This window comes from Lepidochelys kempii, chromosome 18 (genome assembly GCF_965140265.1).
Source record: "Lepidochelys kempii isolate rLepKem1 chromosome 18, rLepKem1.hap2, whole genome shotgun sequence".
NCBI lineage: Eukaryota > Metazoa > Chordata > Testudines > Cheloniidae > Lepidochelys > Lepidochelys kempii.
Window position 1 is genome coordinate 23,257,133 of NC_133273.1, and position 15,327 is coordinate 23,272,459.

Here is a 15,327-nt window from a genome sequence, read left to right on the forward strand (position 1 = left end):
GCAATGACTTGCACCCTGTGCAAACCCACTGTGCCAGGCAACAGCCAGGGCAGAATTCAGCCCTATGGCCACAAACATGTATGGTCACGAGGCATGTGAAATGCACTGATATTAGCGTCCGGGGGACATAAGCACGTTGGTGATGGTTAGCTGCTGGAAGCCACCATTCCCAGCCAGGACCTATGTGAAAAACTCTGGGCAGAAACTGCCCAAGGCCTTTTGTTTAGCATGTGGTAAAATACCCACTCATGTGCACCGCTGAGGTACAGCAGAGTGGCACTGGACAGTAGATGCCACATCGCTGCCTGTTAAGCCACCAGAATTGACATGGCTTTGCACCAGCTAACACACTGCACTTCCTATAGGAACAAGGCTTAATGAAGCAACATCTCATGGAAGATGCTGGAACTCACTGCAAATGACATTACTGCACAAATATCCCAGTGCGCATCATCCCCATCCCATTCCCATCACTTTCTAAAGGTTGAATTAAATTGCTCATATTGGGGACTTTCAAAGCAGAGGAAGAGGCTGATCTCACCATCAGCCAGTTCTTAAAATAAAGATGCTCTTATGAGTGGTAACTAATCTCATAGGCCTTATCAGCAACTCTCTTTAAACAAAACAGACCCATGTGAGAGGCCGATGGAGAGAATATGCTGCTGAAATATGAACTCCCACAATAATGAAGTTGCTATTTATATTTCACGAAACAGGCTCCTAATCTGAACATTAAAACCCAACAGACTTCCTGCTCCTCTTCTGGGGCTTTGCTAAATGAGTTCTGCTCTGAGCTCTGCCGTTACTGGATAAATGTGCCAGTAGCTCCATGCAATGCTCATTTACAGCACACTGCTCTTAATCACACCCAGCGAGCCTGCAGAAAGGGAGTACATCTCCTCCAAAACCCTTTCATTTTTAAAGCAACGTGCTTTGCATATTTCCTTAAAAGGTCTTTGTGCTCCAAGGTGGTCCCGCTATCAACAATCCCAGTGGCTACGCACAGTCCAGCTAAACATCTCCTCTGGGACTTGGAGGAGGGATGTTGCACATTAAACAACTCAAACACTAGCCAAATACTCCCAGGTGGTTAGTCTTGAGTCTGTGTGATTAATATTTCTTTCCGTGGGTAGAAAGAAACCAAATGTGGGCACAGAGTGAAATCCCCCCAAAGCACTGCTTAAATCCCATGTGAGCCCTCCAAACAGGGTTTAAGGAGAGCATGGGTCATGTGCAGGCCCTCTGCTGAGGAGGTAATTCCAGCTACTCACCAAGGATAGGGAATGTCTGCTTAGGGGTCTGGGCCGGGATTGGGAGTCAGGGATCCCTAAAATTGTAACTCAGGAAGTGGGGCATGTAATACAGACCAGCTGCACAGAGTTTGTCTTCTGATCAAATCAGATAATGGTTGTGAAGTACTATATAAATGCCAACTATCAGCTTGATAATGACTCCATTTGCTATAGACCTGAGCGGACTCGGGGGAGAGAAACAAGGATGGGAGGAGGATAGAAAGCTCAATGTTCCTAAGTCAGCTACATTTTAAAATGCCTGTTTCAGAAGTTTGAGGGCAGCCCTCTGCTGCCTCATGACACACATCAACAGGATGCAAAGAAAGTAACTTGACAGACAAAGGCAAATTCATCCAAATGAAGATAGTTGGTGCCTAAAATCTCCACAGTTGGTATAAAAGTATTTTCCCTGTGGGAAAACACTGAAAATGTCTGTGTGAGAAGGACAGCCACATCGGACACACATGTGATGGGCACACTGTGAAAACACAAACAACCTGAAATGGCCCCTTTACAATGTAACAGGACAGGCTCACTAGAGCTGGCTGTGCCTCAACAATCTAACAGAAGCTTCAGGTGCCCCAGTTGGTAGATTTTAGATGAATGCAACTCCTACACAAATCATATTCTTGATGTATTTTGAACAATGTCTGTTCATGTCATTAGCAGAAAAGGGCTGCAGTCAATGATTCTATAAGGGTACTAGTAATTGTCTGGAAGAACAAGCAGCCAAAACTCCAGCTTAGGGCAGAAACTCCCTTTCACTCACCTCTGGTGTGCTTCTGTATCATAGGACACCATGAGATCATTCCGATTCTCCTCTCACCTTGGGGCAACTCCCTGACTTCACTGGAGTTACTCCCTCCTGACATACACCACTAGGGACATGTTCCAATCAAGCCGCTTATAGCTCACCGTAATGCTGGATTTGGACAGTTTCACACAGCCCCTGAACAGGATTTTAATATACAAGCACAGTGACAGAAATCTTTTATTTTTAAATCTCAATTGGAGAAACGCCTCTCAGTTCTGCCTAGAAAGAATTGGCTGATACAGTGCCTCACAAACCCACTTCCTTTAATGTCCAGCAGGATTTCACCTTTGCACAACTGTTAATAAGCATAATTTTAGGAGACCCATTGTGGCTGACAGTGTCAATATATATTAAGGTCACCATCGCATATGGTTGCGCATTAAAGGCTTTGCTAGGTAAAGCAGTAAAGACTATCCGTATGAGTTGATGGTTTTGAGGGGTGATCCTGCTTCATATACCCCTGTCTACTCAAGTGTCTGCAATCCAGAGCTCAGGCAGGCAGGATGAGTATGGTGCTGTTTCCCCCAATATCATTACAGCCAGCTATGCTTTTCCAGCTGGGGGGAAAACAGCACTTCTTTTAAAAGCATTCAATATGCAAAAAGAACTTGAAGTGGGAGATAAGTTTGACATCATCAAAACCAGCATGGGAATCATGTTCTGTGGGTGTTGATACAGGCATCAGCATGATGCTCAAGGTAGCACAGAGCAAATCATGAGCTTTGTGATGTCAAAATTCTACTAAGTTACTCTATAATATTCAAAGGAACAAGTTCACAAAAAATAGCACATTTCATTCTAGTAACATTCGCATTCCTTCAATTATTCAGCAATTTGAAAAAAGACCTCATGGAGTTTAATTTCAGCTAAAGACGGTAACCAGAACAATGTAAAGGTCTGAAGCAAAAACATGAGTGCAACTCTCTGCAAGCAAACCAGAGGATTTTTGCAGCCCGTTACAATAAAATTGACCCAATTCTCCCCTCTCACACACTACTTTTCACCAGTGTAACACCACTGCAGTCAGTGGTGAAAATCTTATGGTTCATTCTTTAAGCCATACAGTCCTCTACCGTCTCTAAAATTGGGCAAGTTAAATATGCAGTATTGTATCTTCAGGAGGCAAATACATGACTGCAGGATGTCTCGCTACCAGATACTTGAATGTGAGTGTCTGGAATTATATAAAGCCTCTAGATTTAGAGACTGGGAAATGACTTCTTCACTCATTGCCTTTTCTTTCTGATGGACAGGATCCCTGAACTGAAAGATATACAGCTGGCCAGACTACAAACACTTATTGCCCCATAGAAATGGAGTGTTTTTATTAGTTTGTTGTTGTTCAGACTTTCTAGCTGTGACTTTAAAAGCCATAGCACCCAGGAATTGTAACAGGTGACTCACCTCGAGGAGTGTGGCTGGCTCTGAATGAATCCAGGCAAGATGAAAGTGATGTTTGGTGTCCCAGGACACCAGGCGAGTGTCATTCAGTATCCAACCACCCCACAGTGGGTCCCCAGCTACAAGCCGCTGTATAGTAAGTTACCAAGTGAGACAGTCATTTCATTGTTTGTTTTTTTCATCTTTCAGATAAACAAAGAGAATATATGGACCCTACAGAAACTAGCCCAGAAATACCAAGCAGGGCCCCTTAAAAATGTATGGGATAAGAGTGATAAACAAACAGAGACCCTCAGACCTGTCAATATACAGCTTCCACTCAAAGAAAGCATTAAAGAGCAGCAGCTATCAGGAATTAAAGCTTCTTCCAAGCAGCACATTAAAAATGTATACAACAGGTAAATACAGGTGTGTAAAAATACATAAATGCTACTCTGCTGGCTAAGTTATAATTAGCTGACAAAATGCTGGAGTGCAGAAGGGGATCTACACGGTATAAAATATTAAATCAAGAAATAACTCCAAGTCAGCAGTGCTGCATTATATGTCAAAGAACAGTGGATCAGGAGAGCTAAAAATAAATGGGAAGGCTGAAGCAGAATTGACAGTAGCAAATGGGGAAAGGGGTTCATCAGCAACATACAGACATGGGATGAGCTACAGCTCGGGAGGTTCCAGGGGGCCAGATTCCTTGCTTCATTCATAAAACATTCAAATCTCTACATAAGCTTTTACAATTAACAAAGGAAGAAACGTGAATGAAGCTGAATTCAACATGAAACAATGGGTGTTACCATTCTCTGTGTATATAAAATCTCCCCACTGTATTTTCCACTGAATGCATTCGATGAAGTGAGCTGTAGCTCACGAAAGCTTATGCTCAAATAAATTGGTTAGTCTCTAAGGTGCCACAAGTACGCCTTTTCTTTTTGCGGATACAGACTAACACAGCTGCTACTCTGAAACCTGACAATGTTTATACTTAAATCTATTCATTTTGAAGGCTGTTAAGACTGACACTTGCTTTGGAAACTCTTATTTATGCTTATATTTTTCTGATGAATAACTGAAGGAAAGAGGTCTTGTTGGACAACAAAACCCGAAGGACAGCACATAAAAAGCTGAAGTCTGTAAGATACTTGGTCTTTAATGAACAAGAAATGAGAAGCTTGTAACCTTGAAGCAATGAGCCGAACATTTGTTTTTAGAAAGACATATTTGCAAGTGCAGTTTGAAGGCTTTGTGTTAGCTGTTTACTAAAGACAAACCTCCCCACAGCATTTCAAGTGAAAGGAACAGCTACAGACACTTCTAAAACCCTTTGTGCTGTGGCAGCGACCCTCCAAGGAGCTCTCGCACCCCTGGAGTCATCCAGATCACGACAGAAAAAATCAAACATTTTACAAAGGTATTTTGGGCCTTGCTCCCCAGAATTAGGGTTAGGAGCCATGTCATCTTTGTCCCTGTGTGTTTGTACCACTGGTGAGCTGGTATCTATCAATGAGATGCAGGAGCACAGAGGCAGGAATTCAAGTACAGGTGAGGTTTCCCCAAACTACAAAGGGCAAAAAGTTTGCCTTTCCTTTCCCATGACTCTGAGGGGGAATTTGCCCACTCCAGTATTGATAAAGCAGTCAGCGACAACTAGGAGAGAACATGGAAATGGAAGAATGCAGGACAAGAAGTGATATGGCCAGTGATGTTCTGAACTCATTCAGCTACTGCTCCCCAAAGAAAAGCAGCCGTGACATTACTGGCTCGCTCCTGGTTCCCCCTGGCTCCAGACCAGCTGAATCACCCAGAGCGCTGGGGACAACTACTCCCTTGCCCTCTCAGGGTAGCATTCTCTGCCCTGGGAGCTATGGCCATTTTAAACAACAGTAGAATACTGAGGTGTAACTGCATTAACAGATTGGACAGATGTAGACAGTTATTAAGGCTAAATGAAACTGGCACAGCAGAGCAGAAATGCAACACTGGACAGTGAGCGGATGACAGCAGCCAGAATTTGGCAAGTTCACATGCTAGCAAATAACTCACATTCACATACCTAAGGCAGCGGTAACATTTAGGGCGTAGGACAGGGGCGGGCAAACTTTTTGGCCCTTGGGCCACATCTGGGAATGGAAATTGTATGGTGGGCCATGAATGCTCGTGAAATTGGAGGGCTCCGGCTGGGGATGAGGGGTTTGGGGTGTAGGAGGGTACTCCAGGCTGGGACCGAGGGTTTTGGAGGGCGGGAGGAGGTCAGAGGTGCAGGCTGTGGGTGGCGCTTACCTCAAGCAGCTCCTGGAAGCAGCGGCATGTGCCCCCTCCAGCTCCTATGTAGAGGCACAGCCATCCGCAGGGGCCTCCCCTGCAGCTCCCGCAGCAGCATGTCCCCCCTCCAACTCCTATGGGGAGGCGTGGCCAGGTGGCTCTGCACGCTGCCCTGTTGGCTGGCGCCACACCTGCAGTTCCCATTGGCTGTGGTTCCTGGCCAATGGGAGTGTGGGGGTGACGCTTGGGGCAGGGACAGCATATGGAGCCCCCTGGCTGCCCCTACACATAGGAGCCGGAGGGGGGACATGTCGCTGCTTACGGGAGACGCGCGGAGCCACAGCATGTGCAGAGCAAGGCAAGACCCTGGCCCCACTCCCCAACCACAGCACCAGAGCAGGGCAAGCTCCAACCCGGCTCCCCGGCAGTAGCTCAAGGGCCAGATTAAAATGTCTGCTGGCTGGATTCAGATGCCCAGCTGGCACTGGGAGAGTCATCTATAAATAACCCCTTTCTTACCTTGCTGTCCAGGGGCTCCAGAAGCTGCCCATCTGTGTGTGGGGGGGGGGTGGGGGTGGGAGAGAGAGACTACCTGGAGTTGGTTGTGCGTGTTAGATCCCCTTAAAGAGGGATCAAAACCAAGCAGAGAAACACCCAAACACCCTGCAGACTCAGCTTTGGAGAACTGCACAACCCTGGCGTGGCTCCTCTTGGCACGTCTCAAGGCAGGACAGTTGCCTTTTGCCTCCCCTGGGCATCCAAACTGTGACAGTGAATCAGCCTGCTGGGACATTTTTCTTGTGTACTCAGTGGTTTCCTAGCAATCACTGTGGCTCCGCAGGCCAGACAGCCAAAGCTGAGTCAAGGGCTCCAAATGTGGTCATAGTCTATCGCTGATCTCCTGTGTTATTCTGCAGCAAAATTACAGGCTTAAGATGGGGAAATGCCAGGAAAGACGTGTGGGCTTTTGACCAGACCTGCTCAGCCCAACACAAATACGAGTCTGACCAGAGTAGCTAAGAACAGGAAACGTACAGGAAACATGAAGCCCACTGGCCAGGCAGGCTCCATCCTCCCTAACACCATGACTCTCCTGAAAATTGGCTCATTCGAGTGATTCTAGCCTCAGCACAGAAATAGCCCAAATCACCCTTTTCAGAGCTACGGGGGCGACCAGAAAGCACTGGGTAGTACCTTCTGTTTGTGAAAGGAGCGAGGCCTTACAACAAGAAGTTATTCCTGTGCTGCTCCACAACCCGGGGCTTCACATAATGCAGCACAAAGGTTGAGCTCTTTAAATGAAGAATTCTTACCACCAGCTGTGGAACAGGTAGAGGCTTCCCCTCCTTGCTCAGGGATACATAGGTAAAGAATGCACTGACAGCGCGATATCTTTCTTTAGGCTCATCAACAAAAGGATCAGCATCAACGAAGACCTCAATCTCCATGGATTTATTGCTCGTGAAGGTCATGCGTCCGGAAATAGTAATGATACAACCTGCAAAACACAGATGGCTTGGTTAATCAGTGGCTCCCACAGTGGCAGCAAGAAACAATAGCCATCCATTACTTAGACTGTTAAAACACTATACGGCTAAATGGGCTAACATTAGGGTTAGGAGCAACTGAAAGGCTAGACCGATTTTTTGTTAGGTAACAAAAGAGGAATGACAAGTCTTGGAATATTTCTTTCCAATTGTCGCTGTTATTTTTGTTTCCCTTTCTCTGGTTGTGGGAATTTCCACACTCCAGGATGGCACTAGCCAGCTGAGAGGAGTAACTGATATCTCGTCTAGCCAGGCAAACTCAGTCTCTATCTGGAATGTCTGCAACCAAATGCCAGTCAACCTACAGTACCATATCCTTTATTAAGGTGTCAGCAGTCAACCTCCACTATGGAACACCTTTCACAACAGGCTCTGACTGCACCCCGAGCACCCGTGTGAGCTAAGAGACATAGCGATTTCTCCCACCACTGAAATGCATCCATCTCTCAGGCAGAACATGGCTGCTGTTAGCACAAGAGCAAAACAATACCAGTTTAGGACAGGAAACGAGGAATACAATTTACAACGGGAAGCTCAGGGGGAATTTAGGGAGGTAAGATATTTGGAATTTGGTCATATCATGGCAACTCCACTATTCTACTAGCAGTGCCATAGGAGCTACAAAGGACGACAAGAGATCAGGATTTTGGTTTTGTATCTTCTCTGTAATACAGCATTGCTTCCCATCACCATGCTGGGGCAATGACTCCGAGGGAAGAGTAGCACCAACCGAATCACAAAAACACCTTCCTGGAGCGTCCAGCCAGGCAGTTTCCCTTCAGTGCACAGCCCTGAACAGACCCAACTAAGCCTGAGAGATCAGATAGGATCAAAGCACAGGGGGTATGGAGTATGGCTGGAGGAGTTCACGTACACGGAAACCAGAGCAGAACAAACATTGGCTGCATAATGACATTTGTTGAAATCTGCCTGTAACCTGCTGACCTGAAATGTAACTATTAATTCTAGGGCCAATCATTCTGGATTTTAACCGAAGGCATAGTAGGTAAACCACGTTCCACCGCATGCACGGATATCAAAGCGAGTTAGTTGGGATGTGGAGCTGGATACTTCAGCAGAGAAAATGGAGCTGAGCTCTCCCAGGACTGGTACGAGGAGAGGTTTTTCTGGGATGGGAAAGAAGCTGTAGTAGTGTGAGGGACCTTGCTATGTAGTATATTTAAACATCAGTCCTGTGCTTAAAGGCAGGAAGGGGTTCTTTGTCACATCATATTTCGGCAATGGGTCAGGGCGACAGGGGCTCCACGGCACTGAAAAAGGTCCATGTAGCTTTAAGATCTACCCTGGGCTGATACTCAATGTTCTGTAGCAATAGCAGGAGAGATGGGGCATGAAGGCAGCCTTGGACAGGCTGTTGCACACACAGCTGTAATGACAGTGCGTCCAACATCAAAGCATTGTACAAACGTTAGCCAATCCTCAACCGCCCACTGAGGCAGGTGAGCATGAACCTTCTTTCAGAGACAGGAAACTGAGGCACAGACACACCAGGTATGTCCAGCTCCCCAGAGTTCAGGCCTAAAACTTAGGTGTTCCTGTTTCCCAGTCCTGAGCTCAATCCATTAGATCACAGTGCCATGAGGTCTGGCAATGGGGGAGGTTTAGGTTGGATATTAGGAAAAACTTTTTCACTAGGAGGGTGGTGAAACACTGGAATGCATTACCTAGGGAGGTGGTGGAATCCCCTTCCTTAGAAGTTTTTAAGGTCAGGCTTGACAAAGCCCTGGCTGGGATGATTTAGTTGGGATTGGTCCTGCTCTGGGCAGGGGGTTGGACTAGATGGCCTCCAGAGGTCCCTTCCAACTCTGTTATTCTATGATTCTTTGATGCTAGAAGAGGAAAGAGGAGATGCACTGTTTGTATACCAGGACTATGGATGGACTCCCCTACACACTTTAGGCCACGACTGACTGCCTCAAGCAATGAGCATGCATAATATGGCAGCTTTTGGGGGCACAGCCCCATGGAGAGGCCTAAAGTCCTTCTACCCCATCGCCCTGAGAAAGTGTTCTGTTTTGAACACACTTCCCACATTAGGGACATTCCTGAAAATACACGTCTATGTGGAGCAAAACCGAACAGGCGGAGTCTCTGGCAGACTCAGGAGATGGTCTCCACGTGCTATGCAGACAGAACGCATTAGTCGTAACTAACGGTTCGCAGCATACGGGTCTTTCGGAAAAGTTGCAGTTCACCATAGAATCTGAACTTGGAGTGCTGCAGCAAGTCCCTCTGTTCAGTCTCCCGCCGAACCTACTCCTCATTCGCGTTGGCTTAGCCAAATGCAGATGCACTTCACATTTTTAACAATTAAACTTTTTTTTGAAGTGGGATTGCACTTTTATTTCAGTACAAAAATACAGTCTCTGCCCCTTAAGTGGAAGAACCAATGCAGCACATGGACTAGTGACTAGTAATTTAGGAGACAAATAGTTAAGGGAGGAGATGTGCAGAAAATCAGCGACGGATAGATTCACCTAATGAGTTTTGATATTTAAAAGAAAAACCAGCAGGCTCCCCATGCTAATCATTGCCATGACCTATCATTTGAAACCTACTTTATAAGACGAATAAGTAGAAATGAATTCCAATATATTTCACTTATAATGGAACACAAATACGGTCAAACTCCACAATGAAGATAATCACATTTTCTCAGAACTGTTACAGAACAGCAGAATTCTTACCAGACTGCAGTAATGTAACTTAAATAGCTCTCAGTGCTAGTTTGGCTGTATGATAAACGTACTGCAGGTCAATTGTATTAGAATCTCTTTCTGGACTATGGGGCTCCTGTCTTAGCTTCTTTGTTTTCTGGGACTCCATTACATCCTGTTACTGTAACATTTCTGTGCACATCTTGAGACCAAATGAAGGTAGGAACTGCCATATTAGAGCAGGCCAACGGTCCATAATATCCAGGCTCCCATCACAGGCCACAGTCAGTAGCTGATGCCTCAGAGGAAGCCAAAGTTCAAACCGAACGTGCACTGTGCTTCACATGGGGGACCAAGCCAACTCTCCAACACATCCCATACGGAAAGAATGGCTGCACTATGGTACACTGCAGCGCTCCCTCTTTCTCGGGTTCTGAGGTATGGAGAAGGACAGAGTGCCTTCAGGGTAAACCTAATCAGAAAGGGGAAACACCACAAGGATGGACACCCACAGCCTTCAGCCACAAGCCCCTTACCTAAATGGAGAGACGTCATCTTGCCTAAATCAAACGATTGCCAGGTATAAAGTCCAATGGAACAGCACTGCAGAGCTTACAGCACCAAAGTAACACTCAGAACCTTTCACCAGGGAACAGGGACAATGTTTTGGGCACGTACAGCCCTTTCCCTGTGCATCGTGCCATGAAAGGGTAGGCACAAATTGCCACCTCATTTCTACCATGCTAAGGTGCCTCGGGGCTTGCCAAATCATTTAGGTGATTATGAAGTGCTTATTGAACCTATAACTGTGAACTCTCTACAGCTGTCACTGAGTTAATGCAACCCACCAGCATGAAGAATCCTACACACTGACATGCCGAAAAGGATATTTCGCTTTCAATACATGTCATTAACAATGGTCTCATTTAGGGATTTATACTCACTGCATTCTTGGTAGGATGTTCCAGAAATCCCCCAACAGACAAATCACAGATATTGAGGGGGGTGAACTTTGCTTTTTCCAAGTGCCAATCACACCAAAATGTCTGGCATCAAACAAGTCCTGACAATGGCTAACCAAACCTTCACAGGGGAGATACAATCCCAAGAGTAGATTTCTTGAAGTATTTGCTGCTTAAATGACCTTGGCCCTATAGGAAAGATTTTTCTCTGTGAATAAGGGGTATGGTAAAGTTACGTGTGTCTGGAGCTGCTGGATTAACATCAAAATTTAATATAATCAACTGCCAAACATTTCAAGACTGCCTGCATTGCTTGACTAAGATTGCAAATAGTTGTAGGAGATCATGCGTGTTTACACAACACCTTGAAACCATGCACCAGACTACACAATAGAGCACCGTAAGTATGTTATCCAAAATAGTTACTATAAAAGGTAGTAAACTATTCCAAAGGCATTCAAGAATGCATGTGATCTCACTTAGGATTGAAAAAAGGAAACCTACAAAGCCACAGAATTAAGTCCTTACTTCCTGTAGGAAACAGAGACCTCGCCATCTTCCACTCCAAGGGCAGGGCACACTTCAACTGTCCTTCAGCATGAGCACAGAACACCACGTGTATGACGTATTTACCACGCGAAAGCCCTACCAGTACAAAACACTCCACTGCACATACAATTCTCCCCCTGGGAAAACTGAGAGAAAGCAAACCACCCGTAACAGATGGCAGTCGCGTTGCTTGATGAGCTACTGGAAGCTCGTGGAGGAGGTGGCTAAGACCCCAAATGGAACCGAATTAGGCTGCCAGCAGCAGCAGCTGGAAAAGGAGCAGCAGCTAAAACCGTGAAGTCTGCTTCTCTTCCAAATGACACAACTGGCGAAGTATTGATGGCATATCACCAGGTATAAATGCAAAGAAGAGAGTGTCGCTTCTCTCAAGCTGGTACAGTCGATCCCTACGTAACATGCATATTACGTGCACGAGGGGATCTTGTATACTTCAGATGAAAAAAAACTGCTTGAGCCAGAGGAAACAAAGTTAGGAATTCATTGAAAATTACGAAGCAAAGGCCAACTGAAGTGGGAAAACATGTCCTACCCTGCACTGAACGAGCCGGACCCAAGTTGGTCTCATGTGACGCTCGTCAACGTAGAGTCATTACTTGAAAAATCGTTACAGTATAAGCCCGTCCGTGGTGGAGCTGCCCCTCTAAATTCATGTAATTTTAAACTCAGCTGTCCAAGCTGCCACCTCGAGGGAATCCCCGCCGGGTAACAGTCAGTCTAGCACAAACAGGTCTCGGGAAGAAGGGGCAGAAAATGGCCACCATTTTTTCCCCCCTTACCCTCACTCAGTGAGACAGTGTCTCTCATGCTCACACATACAGAACAGCAGCACTGTTAATCAACTAAGCAACGCAAGGTCTGTCTTAGAAAGACAGTTATTTGGATCAAGAGGTGAATTCACGTTCATTCCTTCCGGTTTGAAAATTACGCTGTAAAACACCCTGCTTCCAAAACCCACAAACATTCTGGCTTAGGAGAGGGAGGAAGGAGGGAAAATGGGCAATAATTTTTTAGGAAGTTTCTCTGTGGGTAAAATTCATCCCTCCCTGTGCAGAGGCCAGCAGAAAACCTATGAACTACTGATGTCCCATTTATGCCCTACTTTGGAGGACTTAATCACAGTCCAGGACCTCTGCATAGGGATGAATCACTAAAATTTGCAGGGCCTGCAAATATCTGGGAGGAGTGAAACTAACTGGAGCTAACTCTGAAATAGACAAAAGTACATAAAAAGCTGGTTTACTTTTCTCCCCCTCCTCCATGGTATTTTACGGACCAGAGTGGAGAGAACAGAGGAGGGGGAAGAGTTTGAGGTTTGATTACTTTTAAAAAGGAGAGTATGAAGCTGGCAGCATCTCTCACCCTTTTAGTTTGCTGGAATTCTCTCTCTTCACTCACAGATAGCTTGGAGGGTCAGCAGGGCTATGACTGTAGGCTCAGTAGTATCCAATTCTAAGGTCTCTCCACAAGACAAGAGCCTCAAAAGGTTGCTGTGCAAACAGACCCTTCATTTTTGGTTCTCCAGCCAAGTCTAAACTGCATGTCCTGCTTTAACCTTCCCATCCATCTGGTATCTTCACTGCTTTACAATTCCTTTGCAGCACTGCAAGCAGCATCACTACTGAGACTAGAACAAGGAGTCCACACAATGAATAATTCACAGTCCCAGCGAATGCAGACAAGCCTTCTTGGGAACCCAGCCTCCCCCAAATGCTCCACTGTGAACCTTTAGCCAAAATTCTCAATTTGTGACACTGGAATCACGTTCCCAGCTGACAAGTCAAACACAGGATTGTGACCTCAGGTAGGGAATAAGCAGGAGATGAACCTCTCAAAGCACTGAAAAATCACATGCTCCTACAAACGGGCCTACAGGGAAGAAACAAAGGAGGCACTGTAGGAGGTAGAGACCACTCTGAACAGAATTTTTTACGACTCTTCTGTGATATTAATAATCTGGGATTTTATTGCTCTTCCTGGAAAGTTTCTCTGCCTTCATTTTGTTTATTTCATTATTTTGTATTACTCTGCACACTTTGCTCCTCCTTCAGCAAATCCCGACTGTGCCAGGCTGCCCTAAATATTGCATGAGGGAGTGACTCAGATGTGCTAGCCGTTTGGTCAAAGCACTGTAAGCTTTCAAACTTGTGAAGAACATAGGATAATAAATAAAGCTGTGTCTCCCCCTGAGCGCCCAGGAGATGAATGAGCATTCCAGATAAGGCCCAGCCATAACTGCCTGGATCCTGCACGAACCCAGACCATACTCTTCCAGATATCTGCTATGGAGGACAGGAGAGGGGGCACACCATTGGAGGTGGCTATGGGTGACGGAAAGGGAATGCTCCGCCAGACAATACAAGGCTACTCCAGATTAAAATAGTTTATTTACAGTTGTTAAAAATCAAGCCCAGGCTCACATCAGCAGCCAGCACTTCACAACTTCCTTCCTCCAGTCCAAACCCCAGTGGTCCTGAGCATTTGTCACCTGCAGCCAGCTTGAAGGAGCATCAGTATGAAATCTAGGATTTATTTAAATAAAGTTACAAGCAGTTTCTGGTACCTCACCAGCCTGAATCTGCCTGCCTAGGAAATCTGTTGTAAAAGCACAAGCTAGTTTTTAAGAGATGTTTCTCTCTCCTCTATTGATGGATGACGAGACTCATACAGGAAAAGGGAAACTACTGACCAACTACCCCGGGGAGAGAGTGAAACTGGCTACACAAAGTGCTGCCAAATGCAGAGTAAACTGAAAAGAGAATTTTTTTTCTTTAATCCTGTAGGAATCTCAGGACAGGGCTACACTTGCAGATGTAGAGCGCTTTGAGGTAAACCCACCTTTGGAGAGCACCGTAGGGAAAGCACTGCAGTCTGTCCACACTGACAGGAAGAAGCACACTAGCGTGGCCACATTTGCAGCAATTGCAGCAGCATTGGGAGCGGTGCATTGTGGGCAGCTATCCCACAGAGCACCTCTTCCCATGCTGGCACTGTGGCTTGTGGGAAGGGGGGACAGGACCCAGAATGCCCTGCACCAACGCCCCGTGATGCATCAGTTCACATCCCAGCAATCCCTGTGCTTCCATCCACATATGGCGCCATCTTTCAACATTTTTTGTACTGCGCGTGCTGTCTTCCCTTTCGGTGTGCAGGAATGGAGCCCGAACTGCTGAGGAGTACGCTGACGAGTCTCGCCAGCACGTCACGTTTGGCAGTTGAGTTATTCCTTAAGATCCAAAGTGACAGTGAGGACTCAGACGATATCGACGCAAGTAACACATACAACACAAGATTGCTTTTGGCATTCACAGACATGCTCACCACCGTAGAACACCGCTTTTGGGATCGGGAAACAAGCACTGAGTGGTGGGATCACATAGTCATGCAAATCTGGGATGATGAGCAGTGGCTGCAGAACTTTCGGATGAGAAGCGCCACTTTCATGGGACTGTGTGAGGAGCTCGCCCCCACCCTGCGGCGCAAGGACACGAGATTGAGAGCTGCCCTGACGGTGAAGAAGCGGGTGGCTATTGCGATCTGGAAGTTGGCAACTCCAGACAGCTACCAGTCGGTCGCTAACCAGTTTGGAGAGTGGGGAAGTCGACCATTGGAATAATGTTGATGCAAGTTTGCAGGGCCATTAATCACATCCTGCTCAGAAGAACCGTGACTCCTAGTAATGTGCATGAAATTGTGGATGGCTTTGCACAAATGGGTTTCCCTAACTGCAGAGAGGCGATAAAAGGCACACATATTCCAATTCTGGCACCAGCCCACCTAGCCTCTGAGTACATTAATCAGAAGGGG

The 15,327-nt window shown here is 46.2% G+C and overlaps 1 protein-coding gene across 2 annotated transcripts in view; it reads right to left on the bottom strand.

Annotated features, from left to right (window-relative positions):
* Positions 1-15,327, bottom strand: part of ACOT7 (acyl-CoA thioesterase 7) — a 108,263-nt gene that overhangs the window by 13,222 nt on the left and 79,714 nt on the right. For both annotated transcript variants that reach the window (XM_073316627.1, XM_073316626.1), the window contains one exon: positions 7,080-7,264. In XM_073316627.1, coding sequence (XP_073172728.1) covers positions 7,080-7,264 — 185 coding nt within the window. The remainder of the gene's footprint in view (positions 1-7,079; positions 7,265-15,327) is intronic.